Source organism: Benincasa hispida, chromosome 8 (assembly GCF_009727055.1).
Source record: "Benincasa hispida cultivar B227 chromosome 8, ASM972705v1, whole genome shotgun sequence".
NCBI classification, from domain to species: Eukaryota; Viridiplantae; Streptophyta; class Magnoliopsida; order Cucurbitales; family Cucurbitaceae; genus Benincasa; species Benincasa hispida.
The window spans coordinates 46,221,269-46,247,118 of record NC_052356.1 but is presented as its reverse complement, the minus strand read 5'-3'; the positions used below and the strand labels follow the sequence as shown (position 1 = coordinate 46,247,118).

At 32.1% G+C, this 25,850-nt stretch overlaps 3 protein-coding genes and 1 long non-coding RNA gene across 6 annotated transcripts; 2 read left to right on the top strand and 2 right to left on the bottom strand.

The window, feature by feature from the left end:
- The first annotated feature begins 110 nt into the window (after positions 1-110).
- On the top strand, positions 111-1,231 carry LOC120083897. The gene is made up of 2 exons (XR_005483582.1): positions 111-246; positions 686-1,231. It is a non-coding gene; the product is annotated as an uncharacterized LOC120083897 (long non-coding RNA).
- Positions 1,232-4,649: 3,418 nt separating this feature from the next.
- LOC120082584 lies at positions 4,650-7,472 on the top strand. The gene is made up of 5 exons (XM_039037823.1): positions 4,650-5,024; positions 5,279-5,383; positions 6,132-6,387; positions 6,603-6,680; positions 6,877-7,472. Exons 1-5 carry the CDS (start codon positions 4,986-4,988, stop codon positions 7,014-7,016), a joined length of 618 nt encoding a protein of 205 aa, XP_038893751.1. The 5' UTR covers positions 4,650-4,985; the 3' UTR covers positions 7,017-7,472.
- Positions 7,473-8,504: 1,032 nt separating this feature from the next.
- Positions 8,505-11,930, bottom strand: LOC120084250. 3 transcript variants are annotated; one of them, XM_039040153.1, is made up of 9 exons: positions 11,793-11,930; positions 10,568-10,919; positions 10,390-10,423; positions 10,062-10,283; positions 9,865-9,954; positions 9,626-9,691; positions 9,453-9,544; positions 9,322-9,369; positions 8,505-8,995 (listed from the first exon to the last, which is right to left on the bottom strand). In XM_039040153.1, exons 2-9 carry the CDS (start codon positions 10,888-10,890, stop codon positions 8,878-8,880), a joined length of 993 nt encoding a protein of 330 aa, XP_038896081.1. In that variant the 5' UTR covers positions 10,891-10,919; positions 11,793-11,930; the 3' UTR covers positions 8,505-8,877. The 3 variants fall into 3 exon arrangements, with proteins under 3 accessions (XP_038896081.1, XP_038896082.1, XP_038896080.1); XM_039040154.1 differs by having other exon boundaries at positions 10,568-10,896; XM_039040152.1 differs by lacking the exon at positions 11,793-11,930 and having other exon boundaries at positions 10,568-11,767.
- Positions 11,931-17,740: 5,810 nt separating this feature from the next.
- LOC120083605 lies at positions 17,741-22,367 on the bottom strand. The gene is made up of 6 exons (XM_039039425.1): positions 21,751-22,367; positions 20,694-20,807; positions 19,590-19,670; positions 19,132-19,304; positions 18,931-19,027; positions 17,741-18,216 (listed from the first exon to the last, which is right to left on the bottom strand). The coding sequence occupies exons 1-6, from the start codon at positions 22,045-22,047 to the stop codon at positions 18,106-18,108; spliced, it is 873 nt and encodes a 290-aa protein (XP_038895353.1). The 5' UTR covers positions 22,048-22,367; the 3' UTR covers positions 17,741-18,105.
- Between the last annotated feature and the right edge of the window lie 3,483 nt (positions 22,368-25,850).

Here is a 25,850-nt window from a genome sequence, read left to right as displayed (position 1 = left end):
TTGTTGAAGAATTTGGATTGAATTCGTGACTTTGAATTGATTTTGTTGTTCTGCTTTTACATGAGGGTTTGATTTGTTTGTTGATGGTTTTCTTCTCCTTTTTCTGAAATCCAGCTATCTTTACCTCTCTCTCTCTCTCATCGACAAGCTTTTTCTTCTTTTTCTTCAAATTCTCCGTTGAGCGGGAGATTCTCCAGCCAAAAGCAGAAGTTTTCATGGATTTTTGCACGGGACCCATATTGAGAGGTAAAAAGGAGATTTGCCCCACATTTTGAAAATGAGGGTTTTTTTTTTCAACCCTTTGTTGAAATCAACTCTAATGAAATTACCAAACGAAATCCTTGCGTGCACTGACCAATCTGAATCTCGCTCTCGGCTCTCTGCTCTCTCTCTCGAAGAACAAGAGGGAGGGAGAACAGATTTGAGCGCTGAGAAGGCAAAGAAGAAAAAGAAGAAGAACGAGTAAGAAGAATTCAAGTTTGCTTCTAACTGATGCAAAGAATATTAATGATCCTTTGTTGTAGTGAAGCATCGACTTATACAGCTTTTATTTGTTTTTGGTTTGGCTTATTGTCAGTTTTGTAATGTCAATCAACCTCCTATTTGTGGAATGAATATGGTATTCTAATTTTTTCAATTATGAACATGTCCTTATTTGGTCTTCTTTTTTCTTTCTTTTTGTCAGGTATTAAGCAGATAAAGGTTAGAAGCAGATCAAATCCCCCTTTCTTCCCTCCATTTGCATTATTGAGAGTATCTCATTTGTGAATGGGAGATCAGTTCAAATGCTAGAAAAAATGTCTCTAAAGCTAAAGAGTCATTCAAGTATGGTCATTCGATTAGGAGAGTCGTGACCTTGTTTCTCATGATGCATCTTGATCCTCTTGATGCCCTTGATCCTCGTGATTCCGATATCATTAAGATTATGCACCATGAGAACAAGGTCGCGACTCTCTCATTGGTTTCATCATTTTCCGTAGCATTTCCAACATTCCTAACTAAATAAGTTGCATTAACGCACCTCGGTCATTTTACTACCTCTGTTTAAACACTTGGATGGCATGCGAGCACATGACAAGCCACAAGCACCACTATTCACTCTACATTGACACTTTGTTGTCTTGGGGGTAGAAGATCTTGAATTTCTTGCACCGGGTGACATTGTTCGAGTACAATCACTGTCCAAACAATTCAAATACCAATATATTAAAAATATCCTTATTTGACAACCCAATATTTTGGCCAATTCAAATACGTATACAAGTTGATGTACAAAACTACTTCATTCACCTCAAATTAGGTCCTCTTTGTAGGTCGTCTTCTTCCTTAAGCTTGGTCAAGCATTTTAGACCTTCTATAATACCAGGAATTTGAAAGAATCGGTGAAGGTTCGCAAGAAAAGGAGATCGATCTCAATTTTAACTTTTTACAGAATTCTAATTTTCAAATCAATCAAATTATGCATAATCAATAAATTTACTGCTTGGAGTCTAAAGAAACTTATCCTTGAAGACAAAATTCTTCGCATAGTCCTTCGATCTGGTCGCAAACGTTTCGATCTCCAAGAAGGAACTTTTTCTTCTGTGTGTTATTCATGAGTTTCTTTAGAGATAAACTAAAGAGAATTTCTTTCTCCTTTTGCGTCAAATGCAAGCCAAAGACCAATCTCCCATAACCTCTCTCAACACCACAAGTGAGGGAGAATAAAAATAGGGATGGAGTTATTTTCATATTTCAGTTAATTTAATTCAAAATTAAATTAAATATAATATATAAATATATATAAATATAATAACTAACTTATTGTATATATAATATGAAAGTTTAGAAAATTGCACAACTAGCCTATTTTAAAGGTTTAAAATGCCAAATGACCCAGTTTTTTTAAAAAAAGGTCAAATGACCTTCTGCTGACGTCACAAATGAGTGAAGTTATAAATTTTCCTTTCTTTTTCTCTTTCCTTTTTCTCTGGTGCAATTTTATTTTCTTCTATGGCTTCAACGCGACCTTTATTTCTGCCCTTTCGCTTGAGACCGAGCATAGCCCTCGTTCCATGGTTTCAACAACCATCATCTGTTCCATCCCTCAGCGAAATTTGGTCGAAATCGACAATCTACATCCATTCCATTCCTCTGCAAGAGAGAGCAAGAGAGGGGAAGAAGGCGACCCATTTTGCGGTAGTGTGTGGCTTTGTGGTGGATGGATTATCATCGAGAGTGAGAACAAGATGAACTTTTCTACGTGCGTGGGTTTGTTTTGGTAATTTTACTCGAACTTTCACATCAATAAAGGGTCATTTGGCATTTTTTTAAAAAAAATTCGGGTCGCATTTTGGGCCAAAATTTTGGGTCATTCAAACAAATTTTCTATCAAAGTTTGATGAGTAAATGACATAGTTGAGTCCTTTTGGAAGCCCAAGTTGAAAATGTTGGGTTTGATGTCCTAAAACTCGTGGTTGGTAAACAATAAACTTATTTTGTTAATCGATATGAATGTTCTTAGAGTTTGATTCAACAAAGTTGTTATTGAATGCATGAATTGCTCATTTGTTTTTAGAAATAACCTAAATCCAATAAACTAAGATCCATGACTATTACTCGAGTACTTGAACTTTATATGAAGACATAAGAGTAGATCAAGTTCGAGCAAATAATCAAAATGGTTTATAGTATAGGGATAAGGTTGGGTACCTTATTCTGGTGACGCTATCGGATGCATCCACTTTGTAGATGTTACAATTGTTTTAAAGTGCTACAAATGAAGTGATTTTGATTCGTTCATTTAGAGACATGCGAGTAGGGGGCATCTTATGCAAAGACTTTGTATAAGATCAAACCAAGAAATAAAACACTCTTACTTTATAACGTTGTTTACTGTTTACGACTGGCTATTTCAAAGCGATGACCTAGGTAACTTGACCTTAATGCTGCACTAACTATGAACTCTTGTTTATTCAGGATTATCCTTAGATTTGCATGGGTGAGAGTTGGCTCAGTAGCACCTACTCAATAAGCTTCCCATTTCGAGGGTAAAACTGAGTGCATAAGGTACAAGACGAAATTCATTCCTATCTGCTATTAGGGATAGTAGAGAGGTTCTTCTCTTTTTAACTCCGAGTCTTGAACAAGGAGTCCCACCCTCTCATTGGCCCTAGAGGGACTCGGTTTAGTGATTGGATCACAAACCAATTGTTCATTAGAGAATTAGTAGGACTTAAAGAACAAGATATAATCTCGAGGGTAAAACAACTTTTGACCTAGCCATTATTACAAACAACCTATGAAGGGTTGACTTACTAATTATGGTTATATTGGGTAGACACAATTATATCTACAATGAGAGGAGTGCAACTATTAGGCTTTAATGGAGTGACCCAGTAGTAAACAAATGTTGGTTAATTAAGTTAAAGAGTTTAACCGGTTAATCTCATATTGTTGGAGCCCATGATCTGTAGGTCTATTAGGTAGCTCACAAGAGAAATTGATATGTTTAATTATCAAATTAAACGAAATTAATAATATTTAAATGCAATTTAAATATTAATTACAAGAATAGAGATTCATATTTATGGAGTTGATGGTGTAAATAATTTAATATTATATATTAACTTATATTAATCAATTAATTGTTTAATTGATTAATTAAAAATTAATTAAAATTTTGAATTTTATGAAAATTCAAAATTATAAAATCAAATTTTGATTTAATTTAAATTATAGAAATTTAAATTTAAATTTTTTTAAAAATGTTATTTTTTAAATTTGAAAATGGGAAAAATACCCTAACTTGATTTCTCCATCTTTTGACAATCATCATTCCACCTTAAATTCCATTCACTTGATGTGGATTTGGTGTCAATTGGCTGTGCAATTTGATTGCACTAATCAAGCTAATAAAAGTTAGTTAATTTAGCTGAAATTGAGGGACATACAAAAGAAAATTCTGTTTTCCATTTTGAGAAGAAAAAACCAGTGGCTTCTCCTTCAAAATCTCTAAAATTTAAGCTCACTTTAAATCCCACTATTCAATCTAAGGTCAAGAGAATAGTATATCTTCAAACCCTATTTTAATTTATGAACATGCTTTTGCTTCCGCTAATTGCATGCTAACTCCAACAAAAAAAACACCCTGCTTTTTTAAAATAATAGAAATTGACTTTCTGTTGACATCATGACCACGTGAAGTTATGAATTTGCCCTTCCTCTCTTCTTCTTCTCTTTTAGAGTGAGTTCCTGGTATTTCGTTTTTCTTTTCATTCTTTCTTCTTCGCATTTTCTTCTTTTCCTCTGGTGTCGTGTTCTCTTCTTCTTCGGCACAGCCATAGCTTCTCCGGCACAATGATTCCACACGAGCAGCTAGACACAACCAAGGGGGCGAGAGAGACGAGAGGGACGTTGTCTTCTTCTCTAACACAACTATAGCTTCTTCGACACAACGATTCAACATGAATAGCTTCAACGCAACCAAGAGAGCAAGAGAGACGAGAGCGAAACCACACAAAGAGGACAAGAGTGCGAGAGAACGAGAGAGTGGAGAGAGATGAAAGTGATTTGTGAGTGAGAAAAGGAAGAGAGTGAGAGAGTGGATGAGCTGGAGAGTGAGAGCGAGATGGTTTTTCTACGTGCACGAATTTATTTTGATAGTTTCACTAAAATGTGACGTTAGTAGGAGGAGGTTAATTGTGATTTACAGAAAAGATTATTTGCCAATTTAGTCCCAAATTTTGGGTTATTCGTGCAAATTCCCCAAGTTTGATTAACGACTCGGCTGAAGCCACCTCCGCCTCCGCATCATCGGACAAAACTCGGCACCTTCTGCTTCGCTCTCAAGTCTCGACTTTCAGAGTGTCCGAATCTTACTTGAGATACTGTTTCCATCTATTTACGAGAAGGCGAAAAAAGGGTTTCTTCTTTGGCCGACAATCAATGGTTTCCTGGCCTTCGGTGTAGGAGTGTTGCCATTATAGTTAGAGATCTATTTGACGATGGAAGTAGCCGAGAAATCCGAAGAAACGGCATCAACTGTAAGCATCTCTCTTAGAACTAACTTTTCTCCGTCTTTTACAATTTGATCATCAGAAGGCCGTTTCTTTTGGATCATTCAACATTGCCCCTTTATTGAATTAGGTTTTTCTTTATAATGAGTTTGAGTATATGAATTGAAAAGGTAGTTCAAATTATCTATTAAATATCCGAATGAATTTTTGTTCCCTGATGATTAACTGGGTCTAGAACCGGCTTTTCTGATCGCCCACTTGATTAATGTTCATTTAACCAGAGTACTAAAAAATTGCCCGGAACGGTGAACTGGGGTACGGCAACAACTATTGGAGTGTTTGCAGGCATGTTTTATGGAGGAAGCAAAGAAGCAGCCGCTTCGGTGGTAAGTTAATTTAGTGTAAATATATACCCATGATGTTCTATTGTAATTGAATTTTCGAAGTTGAGAAGTTTGCTTTTTTCCTGCTGCTTGGATGATTGAAAGTTGTGAAGAAATGATACAACGGTGGGATAGTGGAATGAAACTTTGTTCCCCTTGATCTCATTATTCATTCCAACTTAGGTTCATTTGTTGTGTAAATATTTTGAAGGTGGAATGATTTCGATGAAACTTCGGAATTGATCATTAAATGTATTAAGAGTAGTGAGCAATTCTAGTATTGCATAAATGTCATAACAATGAATGATGATTGCATCTGCTCAAGAGAATACGCTTGAAAGTTGTAGATCAAGGGAAACCAAAGGGGTAGACTGTAGTGTGGACTTCTTCTATGCATATAAGGTTTTCATGGTAATAGACTTATCTTTTATGACAAGGGTACATAAGGAGTTTTATTTGTTATTTCAACCTAACTATTTTCATGAGTTTTCAAACAAATATAAATAACAAAAACAGGGCTTCTCTCATTCTAATGCTCTCGACTTTTTACTTCTGAATCCATGGCTGTACAAGAAAGAGGGAAAGTAATAAAAGGCTTAGACAAATACTTGGAGATGTTAAATATAGAAATGCCAGTTGCACCACATATACTCAGTATCTTTTGCAATTTGCCTTTCTGAAATGACTCGTGTTTAATGAAGTGAAAATTTTCCAACTGGATGATATTTGAGAGTCCTATGACAATTGGCAGAGTAAGGATGCAGAAGTTACATTGAAGCTTGGTAGCACACCTGACAAGCGTGAACAATATAGGTTAATAAGAGATGCAATGGAGAAAAGATTTATCCGAGTTACACGTGGCTCAATAGTTGGTGGTGTGCGCCTTGGGATGTTTACAGCTGCATTTTATGGTCTACAAAATCTGCTAGCTGAGAAGCGTGCTGTACACGATGTCTTCAATGTTGCTGCAGCTGGTTCTGCCACAGCTGCTACATTTGGTCTAATATGTAAGTAGTTATACCAAATGCGAATAATTTGATAGCTCACTTGCTGTCCCTTGGATCTAAAAGCATAGGGTTATGCCTTATCTTAATTTTTATGAAATTTTACTTTGAAGCTTGGGGCAGCTTAAAATGTTTGAAGTTTGAACGACAGAATTGTATCATATTCTTGAACATCAGCTGCAATTTAGCTTGTTTTGTTATTTGGCTTACTGAAACAGTGCCAGGATCACTCAAGTGGCGTGCTAGGAATGTAGCATTGGGATCTGTCCTAGGTGCAGCATTTTGCTTCCCTCTTGGTAATGGTCTATTATTTTTTCTCTCTTCAAAGTTATATGGATGCTGTGATCTTTTATAGGATGGTTTGAGGAATCTCTTCCACCTGAATTATAAGAACCTTTTCTAAAATAAATCAAAAGGAAAAGAATAGTAGTGGTGGTTAAGTTTGATAGAAAGCGATGGCTGCTTGTTACTAAAGAGACATCGCAATGACAGGTTGGCTTCATTTAAAGCTTGTAGAGAAAGCAAATGAAGGTAATGAAGCGCTTGGTTATCCTAATAAAGTTCAAAAGGGAGAATCAAAGAGTGGTGTCGGTGCTGCTATTGAGAGATTTGAAGAAAACTTGAACAAGTAGATTAAATGATCTTCTCTCCATTTTCCAGCATAGCAAGATACCATGAACAAAGTCAAAGTGGAGTGATATACAGACCATTTCCAACCAGGGTAGTTGGTTTTTTGCTTGCATTCTACCATTTTTGCAGGAGTTTCTGGTGGTTTCGAAGATAATAAGCTGGCCATTCTTGGGGACTACCATTATAGGAAGAAAACGTGTTTCATCTTGTTCCTTTAATCTCATTTCATTCTCATATAGGATTATCTTTTTGGGTTGTGTTACCTTCAAAGATTTGTTTCATGAGCGAAATGTGAGGATTCTTTCTACAAACAATTCCCCGTAACTTCATGTTTAGATAGCGACTTTGATCGCTTAATTATATGGATGTTGGAGTCTTGGAGATGAATCCAAATGAATAAACTGCTGTCTTCTGGAGAAATTTGAAATATTGGGGTGTGTACCCTCCTAACCTTTGTACATTGTAGAGAGAGAGAGAGAGAGAGAGGGAGCACCATAATGAGCTTTATCATTTGACTTGCTTTTTAGAGTTGCATAGTCTCAATCCAATAATAGATTGTGTAGGGATGTATCATTTGCAAGATCTTTGTCATGAGTAATTTTTTTAAGGCTAAGTTAAATTTATTCCTTAAATTTTAAAAATGTGTATTTATTTGCTCTCTAAATTTTTAAAATTACAAATTTAGTCCTCGAACTTCGAAATTTATTACGAATTTTGTCCCTCAACTTTGAAGTGTGAGTTTATTTAGTCTCTAAATATTTAAAATTACAAACTTAGTTTCCAAACTTCTAAATTTATAATCAATTTTGTCTCTCAACTTTGAAATTTGTGTTTATTTGGTCTCCAATATATTTAAATTACAAATTTAGTTCTCAAACTTAAATATTTCTTACAAATTTAGTCCATGAACTTTGAAATTTATATTTATTTGGTCCATAAACTTTCAAAATTACAAATTTAGTTCTCAAACATTAATATTTATTACAAATTCAATTGTTGAGTCTTATGTTTTTTAAAATATAGATCTACTAGATAAAAATTTGGGTTTCATAAGATATAAAGTTCAAACTTATATATTATTGTTTAAAATTTTTAAATTTGTCTACACACTTTTATAAAGTCATGGCCTAAATATACACAAACTTGAACTAAATTCCTAATGTAACTAATTTTTTTTTTCTTTAATTTCCAAAACTAGCAATACAATGATCATTCTTGCATTAGTGGATAAGTTTTGAATATTGATCTTTAGGGGGAAAGGAAGAAAGTGAGAGGTATAAACTTTACCTTGCAACTAGCACTTTAAATTCCAAAGTGAAAGGATGTTCTCATTCTTGACCCCCCACTTTTTGACCCCCCTTTGCCACTTTATGCTCCACTGGCTTCCATTTACATTGATTCAAATGACTTAAGAGAACCTTGTCTTTCCAAATGCAAAGAATCTAATCTATCAATTTTCATGCTGGCAAGGCAGGGATCCAATCCCCATATTGGGAAAAACTAAAGGGCAAATGAAAATGACAAACCATTACAAAGGATGAATATGGTAGGACACAAATAGAGAACGAAGGCTGAGCTCTCTTTATATTCTATACCAAATAGAAAAATATTCCTGTGGTTTACATACATATAAGTTATATGTATTGTGCATACAACTCTTTTTGAGAAGATTGTTAATCTAATTGCCTAAGAAAACCTTGAATCTTTTGCTGCTGTCTTTCCTGTTAAGATTTTCATGTCTGCAGAACTCATTTACATCAAACACTTTTCCCTACAGATCAATTATATTAAGTTTGCTTTTGCCATTTATGCTTGTTTTCCTCCTCTGGAGAAGTTTAATGATGTCTTTACAGTCTCCGTCGATTACCTCGTACATTGATAGGATTGCGGGCACCGCGTCGAAAATACATGGTGTTTCAGCTTCATGATTAGTATGAAGATGCCATAGCAAGGAATGTGCATTAGAGCCACGGACAAGTACCTTAATCACAAGATAATCAGTTTACTACCACGAGTTTAGTGCGTGTTTGGGAATGATCTTGGAATTATTAAAATCACTTTTCTTATATTCAAAATCACCCCAACACGACTTTAATCACTCAAAATTAATTTAATAATTAATTTTACACTTTTAAATGCAGTTTTCAGATCATGAAGATCGGTTTTGAATGATTAAAACCATGCTTCAAAGTGGTTTTGAAAACGTCAAAAGCGATTTTAACAAGTTTAAGGTAATCTTTTCGTTGTTGCAAAAGTTTGGATGAAAATGTAGAAAAGATGTTGACAAGAAAACACCAAGACACTTACCAAAGAGGAGCAAATGAAGATGAGAGATCAAGAAATGGATATGGCCACCTGTTTTGCAGAGAGAAATCATTGTTGTAACAATATGAATAGAATCAAACTGAAAAAGAAAGGAAGAAAGGAAATGATTTTACCATAATCTCACACAAGCGTGAACGATCCATTGAAAGATTACGTAAACAACCGTCCAGAGGAAGAAATACCCGATCCGAAACCATGGGAATCGCTGAAAAGTTGTGATGTGTAAGAACTGAGCCATGATATAACAAGAGAAGAGAAGCAAAGTGAAGTTGTTTTCATCACTTACCAAAGAGTTCAAAGCAGTGTCTCCTAGCAAGAAAACAGCATTAATGGTGTGCATATTTATTATCAACTGCAAAGAAAAAAGATCACATTGGCTCTTTAGAGCAATGAAGTTGGGAGCACTTGAAAACTACCTTATAGCCATTCTTTTGTAATCACAAATATAAAGAGCCCCCTAGCAGTTTAGATGGATGTATAGTTATGCATTTTCATAAACTCAATTTTCAGCTGCTAAGCACTTACAAAATTAAGGTTGTAATCTTTGATGGTAAGAAACGGAACGATTATGAACCAAAAGACACAATCTGTCAGCATAACAGCACCTGCATTCATCTTTCAATAACAGAAGAGGCCAAAAGGTCAGCAAGCTAAGGAAAACAATGGAATCAAATCTTTAAAACTTTGAAAATGGCAATTGTGATGCTCGACAATGCACCAACCTGGAAGATAATCTGAAAGACATAACCCCAAAATCCTGCACGGTGACGTACGAGACGATGTTCTTCACGAAGGGATGGATTTTTCTCTGTATTTGAAGTAATCGAACCGTTTCCACCTGCAGAAGTGCCTTGTTCTGCATCTCCCTCCACATTATCCACTTTCTCACCACTAACTTTCTTCTGATACTGGTAGCAGCCATTAATGGAGAGCAATGATCCAAGCTATGAACACAAAATTGGAGATTATAAGCTCATAAAGATTGAAAAAGGAGAAATATAAAGAGGAACATATACGGAAACAAGGCTCTTTGAAAAATGATGAACATACCCCAAAATAAATGGTGATTGAAGTAAAAGTCCACCTGTTTCACACAACAAAACCATGAAAAAACTGACATAAGTAACATGCAACATTAAAGGAACAAAATTTTGGACAGCTAAAAAAATGTTTGAATTTTCCCCATTTCTTTGACTGAAGTATAGAAACAAAATCAATGAAAACTCACTGCGTATAGAAGTAAAATATGTCTCCTCCATCAACAATGGCAGTGACAATGAGGAGCACCAAAAGTACACAGAAAGCCAATACTCTGAAGGCCAACAGCCATGCAGGATGAATTCCCTTAAAACAGGGCCGCCATGTCTCATCATCATACAAATCTCCAGCTTCTTCTTTCCGAGTTTCTTCTCTATCACATTCCTTATTCCCTCGGCACTCATATTTCCATATCAAAAACAATGCAAAACTCAGTGTAAGAAGAACCCATATAATGCAAAGCAGAACCCTCCAATTGAGCCAGTAATTGGAAGTTGTTGTATCCTCTGTCATGATAGGCTGCCAAGATTTTTTGGGAGATCCTGTTAAAAAACTCATTTTGTTACCAGGGTTAGGAAAATGAAGCTGTCTTCTGAAGAGGGTATAAACCAAATGTGGATTTAGAAAAAGGGAAACTAATTTTTCCTTGAATACTCCAAGAATGAAGAATGCAAAAATTTTAAACAAACTGATATAAAACTTTCCTTTTCAAGGGTAAGAAAGAATTGCTTAGTTTAAGAGAATGGGAGTAAAAAATGGAATGCCTGGTTTTAATCCAGCTGAATTGAGAGACAGGAAAAGAATACAGAAGATAAAAATGAAAAAAAAAAAAATGACAGTGACCACTTATTTTCAGGGAATCTGAGAACCAGAAGGCCAACTGGGAGACCCAAAAGAAAGAATGGCTTTTGAAAACCAGAGGTAGAAGAAACTAAAATTATCAAAATCAAAACCCTCACTTGAGAGAGAGAGGAGAGAATTCAAAAACAAATAAAAGAATGTATTGTTAACAAAGAAAAGGATAGCACCAAAGCTGAAAGAGATGAACCAACAGTTATTTTAAGAAAAAAACACAAACTTTCTGGAGAACCCAGTTTGAGGAAAGGTAAACAGAAACATCTTCATAATCCAAAAATACAAAACAGAGACAAAATGGACAAGTTTAAGGAAGAATTTAGAGCATAAAATAATGGAAGTATGTGAAAGAAGATTGTGAGATAGATAAGAAACTTAAAACAAGAACAACCAGTTTCCCATTTGACCAAAGAAAATGCTTGAAATGGGGGAAGACAGATTCGAAACTTTAAACAAGTTATTGGAAAGAAATATGAAAATAGAGTGATAGACATTAACAAATAATATAGTGTAAAGGAAGGGCAGCTAAATTCTAAGGCAAGAAAAGAGTTTATACTTACAATGGAGAGGAAGAAAGTGGGAAGTGTGTGATTGGGGGAGATGCTTTTCTTCTTTGCCTTGGGGAGAAATTAAATAAAAGCAGAGAGAGAGAGAAGAAAAAGCCTGTGGAGCTTTGGCTGTAAGCTTCTCTTTTTGCCCATTACCTCAAAATCAAATACAGAATCTTGGAAAATAGGAATAGACCAGAATCCTCATATTTCCATGCAATTTTTTTTTTTCCTTTTTTTTTTCCCAAGGAGCATGTAAATTTTTGTCCCCTTTCCTTGATTTTCATTTTAAATGTGTAGAGAAAGAGAGAGGGAGAGAATAATTTTGTTGAAGTGCATGATGTTGCAGGTGCTTTTTGGAATGGATTAAGGGGAATAAAATAAGGCTTAATAAAAGTAATGAACATTTTTGGCATTTAATATCACATCTTCATTAGCTAGCCACTCTAAATTTGAGATTTTATTGAGTGTCAAAATAAAAATTATAATAAAAGAAGAAAATTCTATTAAGTAAAATTATCACTTTAGTCCTCCCATTTTGCATTTTTATCTTTGCATTTTTGTATTTTGATTTTTTTTTTCATTTTAATCCCTATATATTTTTTAAGTAACCTGTTTAGTTTTTAATGTTAGTTATGTGTCTGAAATTCCTAGTGAAAAAAGTGTTTTATATGTTTGGAATAACATGTAAATATATATAAATAAAATAAATAGATAAATATAATAACCCCCAACTTCTTTTCCTAAAAAACTAAAACCACTAATAAAAAAATTTAAAATNTATTTTACCTATCAAATGTGATGTTTTAAATATATTAGCCTTTTAACACATGCGTTATATGTGATATTTCTAATTATTTTATCATAAAACAAAATCAAGTTTTCTTACTTTTTTAAAAAATTAAGAATTTAAAGTGTGATTAATATAGTTTATGGAATCATTTTAGACGATCAAACATGTCTTTTAATAAAATATTAATGAATAAAAAGCACTTCAAAAAACTAAATTGATTAAAAATTATTTTTGAATAATCTATTTCTAAAGAATTTCTTTGAAAACTAGCTTTTAAATTAATCATTTAAAATCATTCAACATTCTACACTAAACACACTTTAAATTATGAATTTTTTCACAAGTATTTATAGAAAAATTAATTTTCATCAAAAAGTACTTTTTTTTACAAGCTATTTTAAAAAACTACTATCAAATAGTTGAGAAGCTAATTCGACATTGACAATGTATCATGCCAATTTATTGACTCTAGATCAAAGACCAAATCAATAACATTTTATTTTAAAATACAAATCAAATGATTAGATTAAATAAACAAGAAAAACAAGGCACACTTTATCCAATTATGATAACTTACAAAAAATTATAAAAGGATAATAATAATAATATGAAAAATAATCACATATGATAGTGAGGCATTTTGTGCTCCAAAACAGAGGGATAACAAAAAGAGAGGCAAATGATTTGGTGATGGAAGCACCATAATTGGAGGTGGGACCAAAGTTTTGACCAGTGATTTTGAGCCATCTGATATATTTTTGCAATCCAAGATCAATCAAGATGAAAATCATAAAAAAGAAAAAAAAAAAGTTGAAAGCATAAATGATAATTATAATAAAATTTAAAAAGGGAAAAAAAAAAAAAAGAGGAAGTGATGTAACAATAGAGGGGCATAGTGTCGTTTAATATCTAAAAGTTATAATCATAATGTTAGCTTTATGATAAAGAATGAGATTGCTGTGTTTTAGTTTCAATTGGTGTAGAGGTGGGACCCTAACATGTGACCTTGACCCTCCTTTGAAAATTTATGGCAAAATGAGTTTGTAGGACACTTGTCCTTCATGCATTGACACTTTTTTTCTATAGTGGTTTTTTTTTTTTTTTAAAAAAAAAAAAAAAACCTAAAAAAAAAAAAAAAAAAAAAAAAAAAGTGAACATTTTTAAACAACAAGTAAAAGAATACTTTCCATCCTTGAATTTTTGTGAAAATAATACTTTAATTCTTTTACTTATAAATTTATAAGAATGTTGAAGTCCAAATGCAATAATATAATAAAGATGTTCATTGATGAAAAAAAACATGTTAAGACACAAAACTTTTTATTCAAATTTGTAAGAATTATCGCACACCTTATTAACATATAAAAGACGTTTATGGGTGAAAAAACATGTTGAAAAATATTTTTGAACCTTAAACGTTTGTGAAAGTATCCTTTTAGATTTTCTAATTTCAAATTTGTAAGAATTTAATTCTCGAACTTTGAAATTTATAATAATTTCGCATGTTAATTATATTATTTATAACAATTTGATATGAAAAGTCAAAACAAGTTTTGATTGTTTATAAGCACTTGTTGTCCCCAAAAAGTTCATATAAAGAAAATTGAAAAGAAATATTTTTTTTTATTCCAATTTCGAATAATAGATGCGTTTGGTTTTTAGGTTTTCAAAATATAACTTTTCAATCTTCAAGTTATTTAAGAATATGTGCATTTGACCACTAAATTTTCAAAATGTATAATTTTAATTCTCAAATATTTTTAAATGAGTTTAAAAGATCCCTCAAACAATTCATTATTATTAGAAATGTCATTTTAAATTAGAACAATAATTTTTAAAAATTATGTCTCTCTCTAATTTTTTTTTTAAAATATATTTTCTAAATTTAAATATCATAAATTATTTTAAAAGGATACTTTAGAACCTTTAGACCTATTTTTAAAAACTCAGGGACAATGACATTTTGAAAACTCATGAATCAATTGCACATATTTCTAATAATTCGAAAGCTAAAAAGATATATTTTTAGATCAAGAGACCATGAATATATGTTCTTCAAAATTTGGAGACTAAAAAGATAATTTGTCCAAAAAAATCTTATTAAATATTTTGAGAAAAATCACAATAGGGACTAAATTGTTATATAACAAAATTTAGAAATCATTTTGTTACAAAAATGAAAATACATGAACCAAATTTATTATAAAATAATTTTTTTTACTATATTATTGCTTCCACAAAAAGTAGATCAAAAATATTTTTAAGCAAAAGAAACAATTGAAAAAAGGAAAAAAGTGCACACACACACACATTAGCATTCAGTACTATAGTCATACTATTTCTTCACCTCATCCATGTATGTTGAAGACTACATATGATGACACTTTCTCTTTAATTTTGTGCCATATTTCATGTCGGGCGTAGAGGGAGAATTTATACATATTTGAATTATTATTATTATTATGGATTCATTCAGGTGCTAGGTGTATATATTGACCGTTTTCTGAAAAGGAAAAAAAAAAGTGTATATATTGACATTAAAATTTTCTTGCACATAAGTTTGTTAATTAATATTTTTTAAAAGATTAGGTTTCGTTTAGAAACCATTTGATTGAAAAATTAAGTCTATAGACACTATTTCCACTTCCAAATTTCTTTATTTATTCTCTACTTTTTACTAATGATTTAAAAAAATAAGTCAAATTTTGAAGACTAATAAAATAGCTTCTAAAAATTTATTTTTATTTTTCGAATTTGGCTAAAAATTCAATCATTGTACTTAAAAAAGATACAAATCATGGTAAGAAATGAGAAGAAAATAAGCTTAATTTTCAAAAACTAAAAACAAAAATTAAAATGGTTACCAAACAAGACTCTAATGATTTTTCAAAAATTTGGACACCATTTCCAAATTTTCTTTTGAAAACAGAAAGATTGGCAAATTGATTACCGATGTAAAGGGTAAATATATATTGCGATATGCCCTTTTTTTGTGTTTACTTGTGTGATAAAATTATAAAATAATAATTATTATTATTATTATTAAAAATTTAAAACACCTGATAGCAAACTCCAAGGTCCATCTTCCATCTTGCTGCTCTCCCTGTAAAATTGGAAAAATCTATCAATAACATCATTTTTTTTTAAGCAAAAAGAGAGAAGAAAAAGAACACACAGCTAGCTGGAATAAAGTAGAATAGAGAAGATCATAAACAGTAAATCAAAAGGAATAAAGAGAAGTTACTCTGATTAATTGGGAAGAAAACAATATCCTTTATGACGAGGGAAAATTACTTTGATTTATTTTCTCAATATAAATAAATACATGTTGCTTTTCTTCTCCCTTTTTGGCTATTCAAACTAAGAGTTAATTAAACAAAGAGGAAACCTGTTTAGAAATGACGCTAGCTAAGTGTGAACCAAACAGGAATCAGAATTACAAACTTATGTTAAAAGAGCAGACCCTTACTCTCTACCTCCCTATTACTTATATAGTATTGGAATAAGCATATGTGTAAAGAGAACAAAATTAAGGCATATGCAGAGAGAAACCTGGTAGTTTGGGGGAGCACTGGTAAAGGGGGACTGAAACAAACTCCCATGCAGTTAAAAAATGCAGAATGTGAGGGCAGAGAGGAGCAAATGCATATATACAATGCGTCTGAAAACACTTTAAAAAATGCAAAGTTAAGGTGTAATGACTAAGCAAATTGTGTTTTTTCACGTCTTCAACTTCTAGAGATTGTAGTGAAGTGCAAGGAATGAACTGTAAGATGAAAAAAGAAACAAAAACAGAAGCACTTGAACTAGAAGACTGCAACCAACACTCTTCAATGGTTCAAAGACTCACCTAAACACTATGCATCAGCTCACTGTTTTGAAAAGTCGTGGAGAGCTCTTTTCCAAGAACCATAGAGACTATTTTTTTTGTGTTGTGGCCTTTTCCTACAACCAAAACAAAGGGCAATTTATATAACGTTTCACCGTTGTAGTTTATTACATTTACATTATTATTAATTTCATGAGAAAAGTTTAGGCCATTTTTTATGCATCCCAACTGCCATCCAACCAAAATATGCCACGTAGCATTTTTCTTTTTTAAAAAAAGTTATATATTTTTTAATATTTTTTATTTGTGTGGTAAAAAGGAGCATGACAGTTAGATGCAGCTGATTGCTCTAATCTCATAGGAGTTAAATATTGAGAGGCTGAGCTAGACCAGACAACTTTTGACATGTTTGGGAGTGATACTAAATTATTTGAATCATTTTTGTCATTTTCAAAATCACTCAAAAAAATGCTTTATTCAATCGTTCAAAATCCATTTTAGTAATATAAGTGTAAAATTAAATATTAAATTCATTAAATGATTAAAGGTAAGTTTCAAAGTAATTTTAAGCATGACAAAAATGATCGTCAACTATTTTAAAATCCCTCACAAACATACAAGCATATCTTGGAATGATTATGAAAGAGTCAAAACCATTTTTGTCATTTTGAAGATCACTTCAGAATATACTTTTAACTATTCAAAATCAATTTTAATGACATGAAAGCTGTATTTAAAAGTATAAAATTAAATATTAAATTGATTTTACATAATTAAATACATGTTCTTTGTGATTTTGGGTATGAGAAGAGTGAATTTAACCATTTGAAAATCACTCTCAAACATATCAACAGTAAGAATCTTTGGTATTGGTCAACCGGGAGAGGTTGCTTTTTGGAGGCATTAAACAGGTGTAAAGACATAGTAAATGGATCTTCCAATAATGTAAATAGTTGGTAGAAATAATGTTCATTTATTCATCTATTGTACCGACTCACTGCTGCATTGAGCATCCACTCCTGCCGCCTTGCCCTGGTCAAGACTACTCAAGAGAGAGCTCCAAGCCCATATCGAACTCTCAATATTTCCAAGCAAGGCACCTGTAAAATTTATGTGCTGAAAACGGTTAAATCAAAGGACAAAAGTCAAAGGCAAAGTGGAAAGGGTAAAGGATAGTAATAATATAATTAATAACAAATTGGACAAGCATATTCACTCCGCTGACCAATCATTTAACGTAGCAGCATGAGGAAGAAGAAGCATTAAAACCTACTAGAAAGAAAAATTTAAAGCAAGACTGCAATGTACAACTAAACATAAATATTGGATCCTCGCCACTTTTAATCATCAAGACGGTGCCAGCATAAATCTGAAATGTTGATGACAATTCTTGAATACAATATGGTTCAACTTCAATCCGACTGAAAGCTTCGCAATAATGAATTAGGTCTACCTATTCGCTTAAAGTTCCAACAAATCTATATACATTGATCTTTACAACAACTCTCTTCAGAGTTTGCAAACATAAGAAGCTCCTAACATTTCCAAATTCATTTAAGAAAATAATGGATTTGTTGGCAAGCTTTGGTCTTCTGCATCCCTAGCGAAAGATTATCTACAAAATCTGCAAACAGCATTTTCGACAGACTTCTTGATGTCCCGAAAAACCTCTGCATGGTTGACTTTTGGTTGCAGTTTAAACATTAGAAAGCATCTGTGCTATCTCCTAATATGGAGAGAGAAAACGGAGCAATAGCAACGTTAAATGATTGTTCGCCCACTCGGTCGATGTATTTCATTTCAAAGTCACCTTCCTGCATCACATTTAGTAAGAACTTAGGTTCCTAACCCATATTCAAAATGCCAGAAAAGCGTGAATTCACAATTGAGAATAAATATTTATTTAATATGTAAGATTATAACATTTCAAATTTCTGTATTTTTCCACAACTTCTATATTTTTTTTACATATTACATATAAAAATATTTTCCACCCAAGAAATGAGTTGATTAGGCAGAATTTGATGAAAAGCATGATGTGATTATGCAATGCGAGCAAGCAATTACCAAAAGATAATAGCTTGTTTAGCATCAATGCAATTTCCAGAGAATTGCCTTGTAAGACTTATTCTTTTTCATCTTTGCTATCTATCAAGGATGTTCAGGCTTGTTAGACATGTCTGAGTTCGGAAAATGACAAGAGTTGCTTCTTACCTTGTTAGACATAAACAAGAAGAAAACTAATATTGCATCATTGATCTCTCTCTAAAAAACCTCAAAATTAAAAATTCTCAAAAAATTATGTTTGAAGAGTGCACTCCACATGTGAGTTAAAAATTCCCACGGTAAAAGAATGTGACAGCTAATTTAAGTTTATTTATGCCAACAAGTTTGACTGTAAATTTTAATGAATCAATTCAAATCAATACGCTATAGCAGTTCTTTTCCCGGATCAGAAAAACTTATATAGTTAAAGATGAGAAAAAAAAAATTTAGTACAAGAATCACATGAGTAAAATCATTCTAACCATTCTGCCGTTAGCAGTACTTAATGGGCATGCTGATGAGTATTCAAACCCAGTCTTAGGAAGTATAACTGGTTGTTCACCAATAACACCAACGCCCCTGGAAAAAAAAAAACAAAACAAAACATGACCAGGTTGAGTCGGAGAACACCATAACAGGCTTAATGAATGAAGGAGGAAAGTACTGAATCAAGTCAAACTTACCAGACATTTTCTGTTTTCCCATTTGCATCGGTGATAATCCAATGTCTTCTGAGAAGTTGAACTGGACGGTTTGAATTATTCGTTATTCTTATTCGGTATGCAAAAAAGTACTGATTCTTTGAAGGTTGGCTTCGGCCTTCTATGTAAATGCTCCTAACTTGTACCCTGATACCCTATAGAATCACTATTTAAAATCATGTCTATTTTCAATATTTTTGTCCTCTCACACGTAGATTCTAGCTATTAAATACTCCATTGCAATTATCAATTTATTCTGAAGGAGGGCATGATTGTTACTTTCTAACTCCTTATGAATTAAAGAAGTATAGACATTATTAAGTACTATATAGGATATAGAATGTTTGATTCAGATAGCATGAGAAATTACTTCTTTAATTAATTAAATTATATGTTATTTAATCAATCAACAACATTCATAAGAAGATTAAGAAATGTACCAAAGTTGTTGCATCACTTGCACATTTCAGAAGACAGTGAGGGGCAATTTCATTCAGCTCGTCACGATATTTTGCAGCATCCTGAAATTTTTTTGCAAACAGATCAAGAGAAAAAAGTAATGGTGAAGACATGGTATCATGATATGAAATAAAGTTATGGAGTCAATCAAGGCTGCAGCTGCAGACTCACGCCAAGCTCGTACAGAAGTTGAACAAACAAACACACGTGGCACACATGTATAAATTTAAGGAGAAGTATCGATTTATACCCCTAAACTTTAGGGGTTGTATCAATATAAATCCCGAACTTTTTTGAGTGTATCAAATTACACCCTTCATTACGTTCCGTTTGGAAAAACCTTGTGTAAACTTATAATTGTATATGAAATCCCTAAACTTTCATAAATGTATCAATTTAGATTCTTAGTCAGAATTTCCTTTGAAAATCATCCACACACTAACTCTAATCATCCATTTTGTAAAACCGTCATTTGAAGAAGTGTACACAGGTTTGAGAAACAATGCATGGATGAATTTCTAAGATAATCATAATGAAATGTCTAAATTAATTGGCTTATGAAAATTTAGAATTTTAATTGACTCATATCATAAGTTTCACATGATATTAGTTGAAAAAAATCTAGAGGAGAGTGTAAACTGATACACTTACGAAAATTCATGATTTAAATTAATACAATTATTAGTTTGAAGTTTTAATTGGTACAATATATTGATATTGGCCCTGAATTCACTTATTAACCCCCAAGGACCAAAATTGAAAAAGAGATCGTCAAGCAATGAAGGCAACCAGAGCATTACAAAGAACTAGAATAACGGCCATGCAGAACTGGGAACAAGGTGAAACGAAGAACCGGATAATAATTACGCCAAACACATTGGGATTGAATATTAAGAACTGAAAAGGCAGATAGAATATTCTATTAAAGTCTACTCTCAAGTAAACACATTGGGATTGAATATTTACATTACTCTCAAGTAAACACATTGGGATTGAATATTTACATTATAGTTATACTTCCATGATGAAAGATTGCATGGTAGAATAGCACGGCAATAAGTGATGAGATCTGGAAAAAAGTGTACCTCAAACCTCTCACTAGAAATAGCTTCCTTCATCAGTCTTCGGAGACGCAGAACTGGCTCTTCCTCTTCAAATAGTTTTAACGAGTCACGTATCCTCGCAGCTTCTTCATAATCCTAGATTTGACAAGTGATATACAGAGGAAAAATTCATAAAATGAACGTAGTATTTGAAAGCTGCAGAATCACAATCGTTTCACCTCTACTACTCTTCCGTAGGTCCTTTTTTTCCTCTTTTTTGGTGGGGGGAAGGGGAGCCTTTAAGATCCTTGCCGGGCAAAACATCTAAATTCTAGGACGCATATGGACAGAAACTCAAACCCTTTCAGGCCATGAATCAAGGGCAAATAAAGGAACAAGTGAATGTCTCTTCCCCCAATTCTGTTAACAAACACATTCAGATTGCAAAACGGTATACAGTCCCGATATTGCCTTCCCATTCAATTCCGTAGGTCTTTTTTCCTTTTTCTTTTTTTGGTGGGGGGAGGGGGGAACCTTTAAGTTTCTTACCGGGAAAAACATCTAAATTCTAGGACGCATATAGCCAGAAACTCAAACCCTTTTAGGCCATGAATCAAAGGCAAATGAGGGAACGAGTGAATGTCTCTTCCCCCAATTTCTTGACCCCCACTTCTGTTAACAAACATATTCAGATTGCAAAACGACATCCAGTCCCGAAATTGACTTCCCACAATCATACTTAATATGAAAACAAAGAAGCTACAGACAAAATAGAATCAATAACCGAGGAGACATGTGAGAACTCCAACACATAGAAAATAATAGAACACAAGGAAACCACATATCTGGTCATAATTAACATAGATAAAGTATCACAAGGCTCCTTAACCAGAAAATCTGTGTGGAGTCAATTTAACTAACAATTAATACGACGTATCAGCAACGATTAAAGAGGGCAAACTGTCCATACTTCCATATCACTATGGGAACCTACAGAACTAATTCCACCAGACTCGTGAATTTTCTACACCAATTAGCTTAAACACATTGATTTACGAGACTCGTGGTTGTGAGAGAAGAGAAAAGAAGAAAGATAGACCTCGGACTTGGCAGCAACCTCCAATTGCTGCTTCAGTAGAGCATAAGTTTCACTGCGGGATAGAAACGAACGACTCCGACTCGTACTCGCGCTCTGGCTCTGTCCGCCACCACCATCACCATTTCTCTCCGAAGTGCATGCTACAATCCTACAATGTCTTCCAAATGCTCGACGGCCCCCAGAAAACCTCATTGCCCCAACCTCCATTTCCGGAAAGCAAAAGCTTCCTCGTCTAGGTAAATTCATCCTCGATCCCGCATTAAAATCACCTACAACCTTGAAGCTCAACGAATGCATTCTCCCGAATTCTTCCAAAATTCTGCTAAATTTCTCACTGTTCAAATCAAGAGATTCTGTATCTGATTCGATAAAATTGTGCGAAACGATTGAATAGGCTTCAATATGACATGAAGTGATAGTTAGAATTCCGCATTGGCAGTGAAGACGCTTTGTTCTTCTTCTTCCACGTATAACTGAACCTTGTACGCGAGAAATTGGTACTATAATCCAAAAAATTTTAAATGAAGTTACGTAAGTACCCCTGGTGCGAGACTATAATGACGATACTATCATCTCTTCCTTCTATAACCTCAATACCTTTTTTTCCCCCTTTCAGCTCAATACTATTTTTTTATTTTTTATTTTATTTTTAGGAATTCAGGTCAATACTTGTTAACCTGAAAATAAGAAGATTTCCTTTATGAAGTACGTGGAAGAGAAATTTACACGTGTCAGTTGCGGTGTGGTCCTTCATAGTATCGTCATCTTAATGTTGCTAGCTTTTTTTGGCCTCACGAGACCATTTCTTTTCCTTCCTTTTTCTTTCACTCTTTCTAAATAGTTCATAGAACATTTGTAAGGATGAAAAAAAAAGGAAAAAAAACCCTATAGGATCAATTTGCATCTGAGCCGTTGATTTTCACATTCACCATATTTGATGGTGATATGTATTTTTTTAATGCTATTTTCACCCCATATTTCAAACCTCCGTAAGTCTAAGAAAAATGACGGTGGAGAAATTCAAACTACAGATCTTTGGATTGTTACATACTTAAGCCATTTAAGATATGCATCATTACTTATTATTGCTTCTAAAATTTGAAAAAAAATTACAATTCAAGCATAGAATAAAAATTAACAAAAACTTTATGATTTACGTTTGGAGATATAAATAAATGTTGAAACTAAATTATATCTTAAGCTCCCACATGCCAGAGCCAAGTAAGTTATCGATCATAAAATAGCAAATAATAATGAGAAGGAAAAAGAGTGACACCAAAAATATACTAGTTCTCCCAAAATAATATTACATCCAGTCTTCTGCAGGTTACTATAATGAGGATTACAAAAAATCACAAACACGCATTACAAATTTCTCTCAGATAGCCCAATACGAACTATTTGATTTCTAGTACCCGGTATCTTATTTTTCATAAACAATAAAGTGAAGCTCAATGTTAAGAACAAAAAAATACTCTTTGTATTATTCCTAAAACGCCCACTGTCACACACTGATTACAACACAAAATAAGAAAAATTCTGCTTCTGCAGTAAGACACTTCATTTGTCATTTGAAAAAATAACTTTCCACATAAACATCTATAAATATGGGATGACTGGACAAATGTCTAATTTTAAAATGAAATTTTGAGAAATGTCTAAACACGATTTTCATCTTAAAAATGTATAAACATAAAATATTAAATCAAAATATACGATAATTATATGAAATTATGGACAAATATACTCTCCTTGACCATTGACACAATTATTTAGTATTTAAATACAAAATTTAATTTAAAAAATCAAATATGGCATGAATAAAGGAATCAAAATCTAATATAATAATTGAAAATAATTGAAAATGAAGGAGGATATATATATAGTGTGTGTGAATATGGTGTAGCATACTTAACTAACAAAATTTAGAGAAAACGATGATCTTGCCTCCCACTTTAACAAAGTTTATGATCTTGGCAAATTTCAAAGTGATAAAGGTAGAAAATCATCTATCTTCTTGGCAAACTCCCAAGGCTAAATTTAAAATAAATTTTTAAAAAATTATAAAACTATCAAAGTGATAAAGGCAGAAAATCATCCACAAAATAACTGTAGCTCATATGTGCTTGCCCCTCCTTTAAACATAAAGAATAGTCAGGTACTCTCACTTCCGTTAAATGGTACCAAATGACATCTTCCTCAATTCTAAACTCCTATTCTTAAAGAAGATACATTTTGTAAGTGGCTTGACTCATTTCTTCAAGCATGTTGCCAAGCTGGAGACTTTCTCTTTAACCTTAACAACTACTTTAGCCTTCTACTTTGATGCTCTTATTTGCCTATGAGACTTTATAAATCCATTCAAATGTCTGATAACTGGAGATTCGTGATAGTCATCAACTTTCTCTCTCGAACATCCCGATTGTTCTAAACTGATGGACCTTGATCTGACTAATCTGAAATTGGCTAATGGCTCAACTCTAAAATAATTTTAGAGATAATAGATCATTTTAAAATCATTTTCTAATTTAAAATCTTGTATGATTATTTAAATTAATATGTAATTATTTAAAGAGACTTTTAAATCTATTGAAAATCTAAGAATCGCACTCATTCTTAAAAATGTGGGACTAAAAATATTATTTTGAAAGTCTAGGACCAAACCCACATACTCTTCAAAACTCGAGACTAAATAGGCTATTTTCCTGCAATTTATGTAATTTAAATTCATCCCAAATTTTCCTTTGACGGGTTGCGCTTTAGTGCATAAATTTGGAGCTCGTTCAAATAAGAAGAAGGGAGAATAGACTCAGGGTCATTGGGTTTAAGATTTTATAGATACCTAAAAAATAAAGGATACTTGAAATATGATGCTTCGGAATAGGATGTGTGAGAATCAAAGATGATTAGTTGTGTATGGAAAATACTATCATAACTTTATGAACACAAATTATGTTTGTATTTAATTTATGGAATTAAGCATGATAATCTTATATAATTGTAATAAGTTTATTAATTAAAAAATAAATATCATTTCATATATTGATAAAAGTTAATTAATGGAAAATAAATAATTATTTTAAATTATTTTAAAATTGAATAATTTATAATTAATAAAGAATACCTAAAAGAGTTTTATAAATATGTTATGTTAACAATGAATCAAACCATAAAAATTAATCATAATAAATAATCAATAATGTATATGTTTATAGTGAAATATTAAATTAAAATTAATCTCAATAAATAATTGTTTGATTATAAAAATAATAATAAATAATCAATTATTATTATTGAAAAATAAATTTTTGTACTAACTAAAGTTAACTAATCTTAGTTTACTGATTAAATATATTCAAGATATTGTTAGTTAATTAATTATTTATTTATGTGAAAAAGTACTTTCATTTATTTAATAATTTTTATTGTAAAAATAAGTTAAGTAAATATTATAATAGATTATTATTGAATTATTAAAATAAATATTTATATTAATTTTGTTAAATATTATTAATTAATTAATTGTATTCAAAATGAAATTATATATAAAATAAAAATAGGTGTGGAGAGGAAAAGATTACCCACAATTTTGATAGGGAATAGAAAAGGGAAATGAGTGGGGAATGAGAATGTTTGGAAAACTATAAATTCTTTTTGTAAACATTTTTTAAAATACAAATGTTTCAAAAGCTATTTTGAGTAGTTGTCAAACAATCTAATTTTTTTTAAAATGACCTATTTTCAGAATTAAATACTTTAAAAGTTAAACCAAACATATCCTAAGTAATAAACAAACACTAAGTAGCTCATTTACTTTGCTTTGTCGTATGAAAATTAATTTGACGTAACTAGGTACATGATCCTATTTGTATTTAATTGATGTTTTGGAAAAAGGTTAAATCTTTCTCTCTTTTTTTTTTCTTTGTTGTAAAAAAAAAAATCAATCTTTAATTTTAAACAAAATTTAAAAATAAATACTACTCTAAATTGTCTCTCACCCAAATCAAGAAACTACTTAAAACAAATTAACCTTAAATCAAATCAAAAGTGGATAGTTCCAAGTCTATTTGAATTCTAAAACCTATAAAATTGGGAGATAA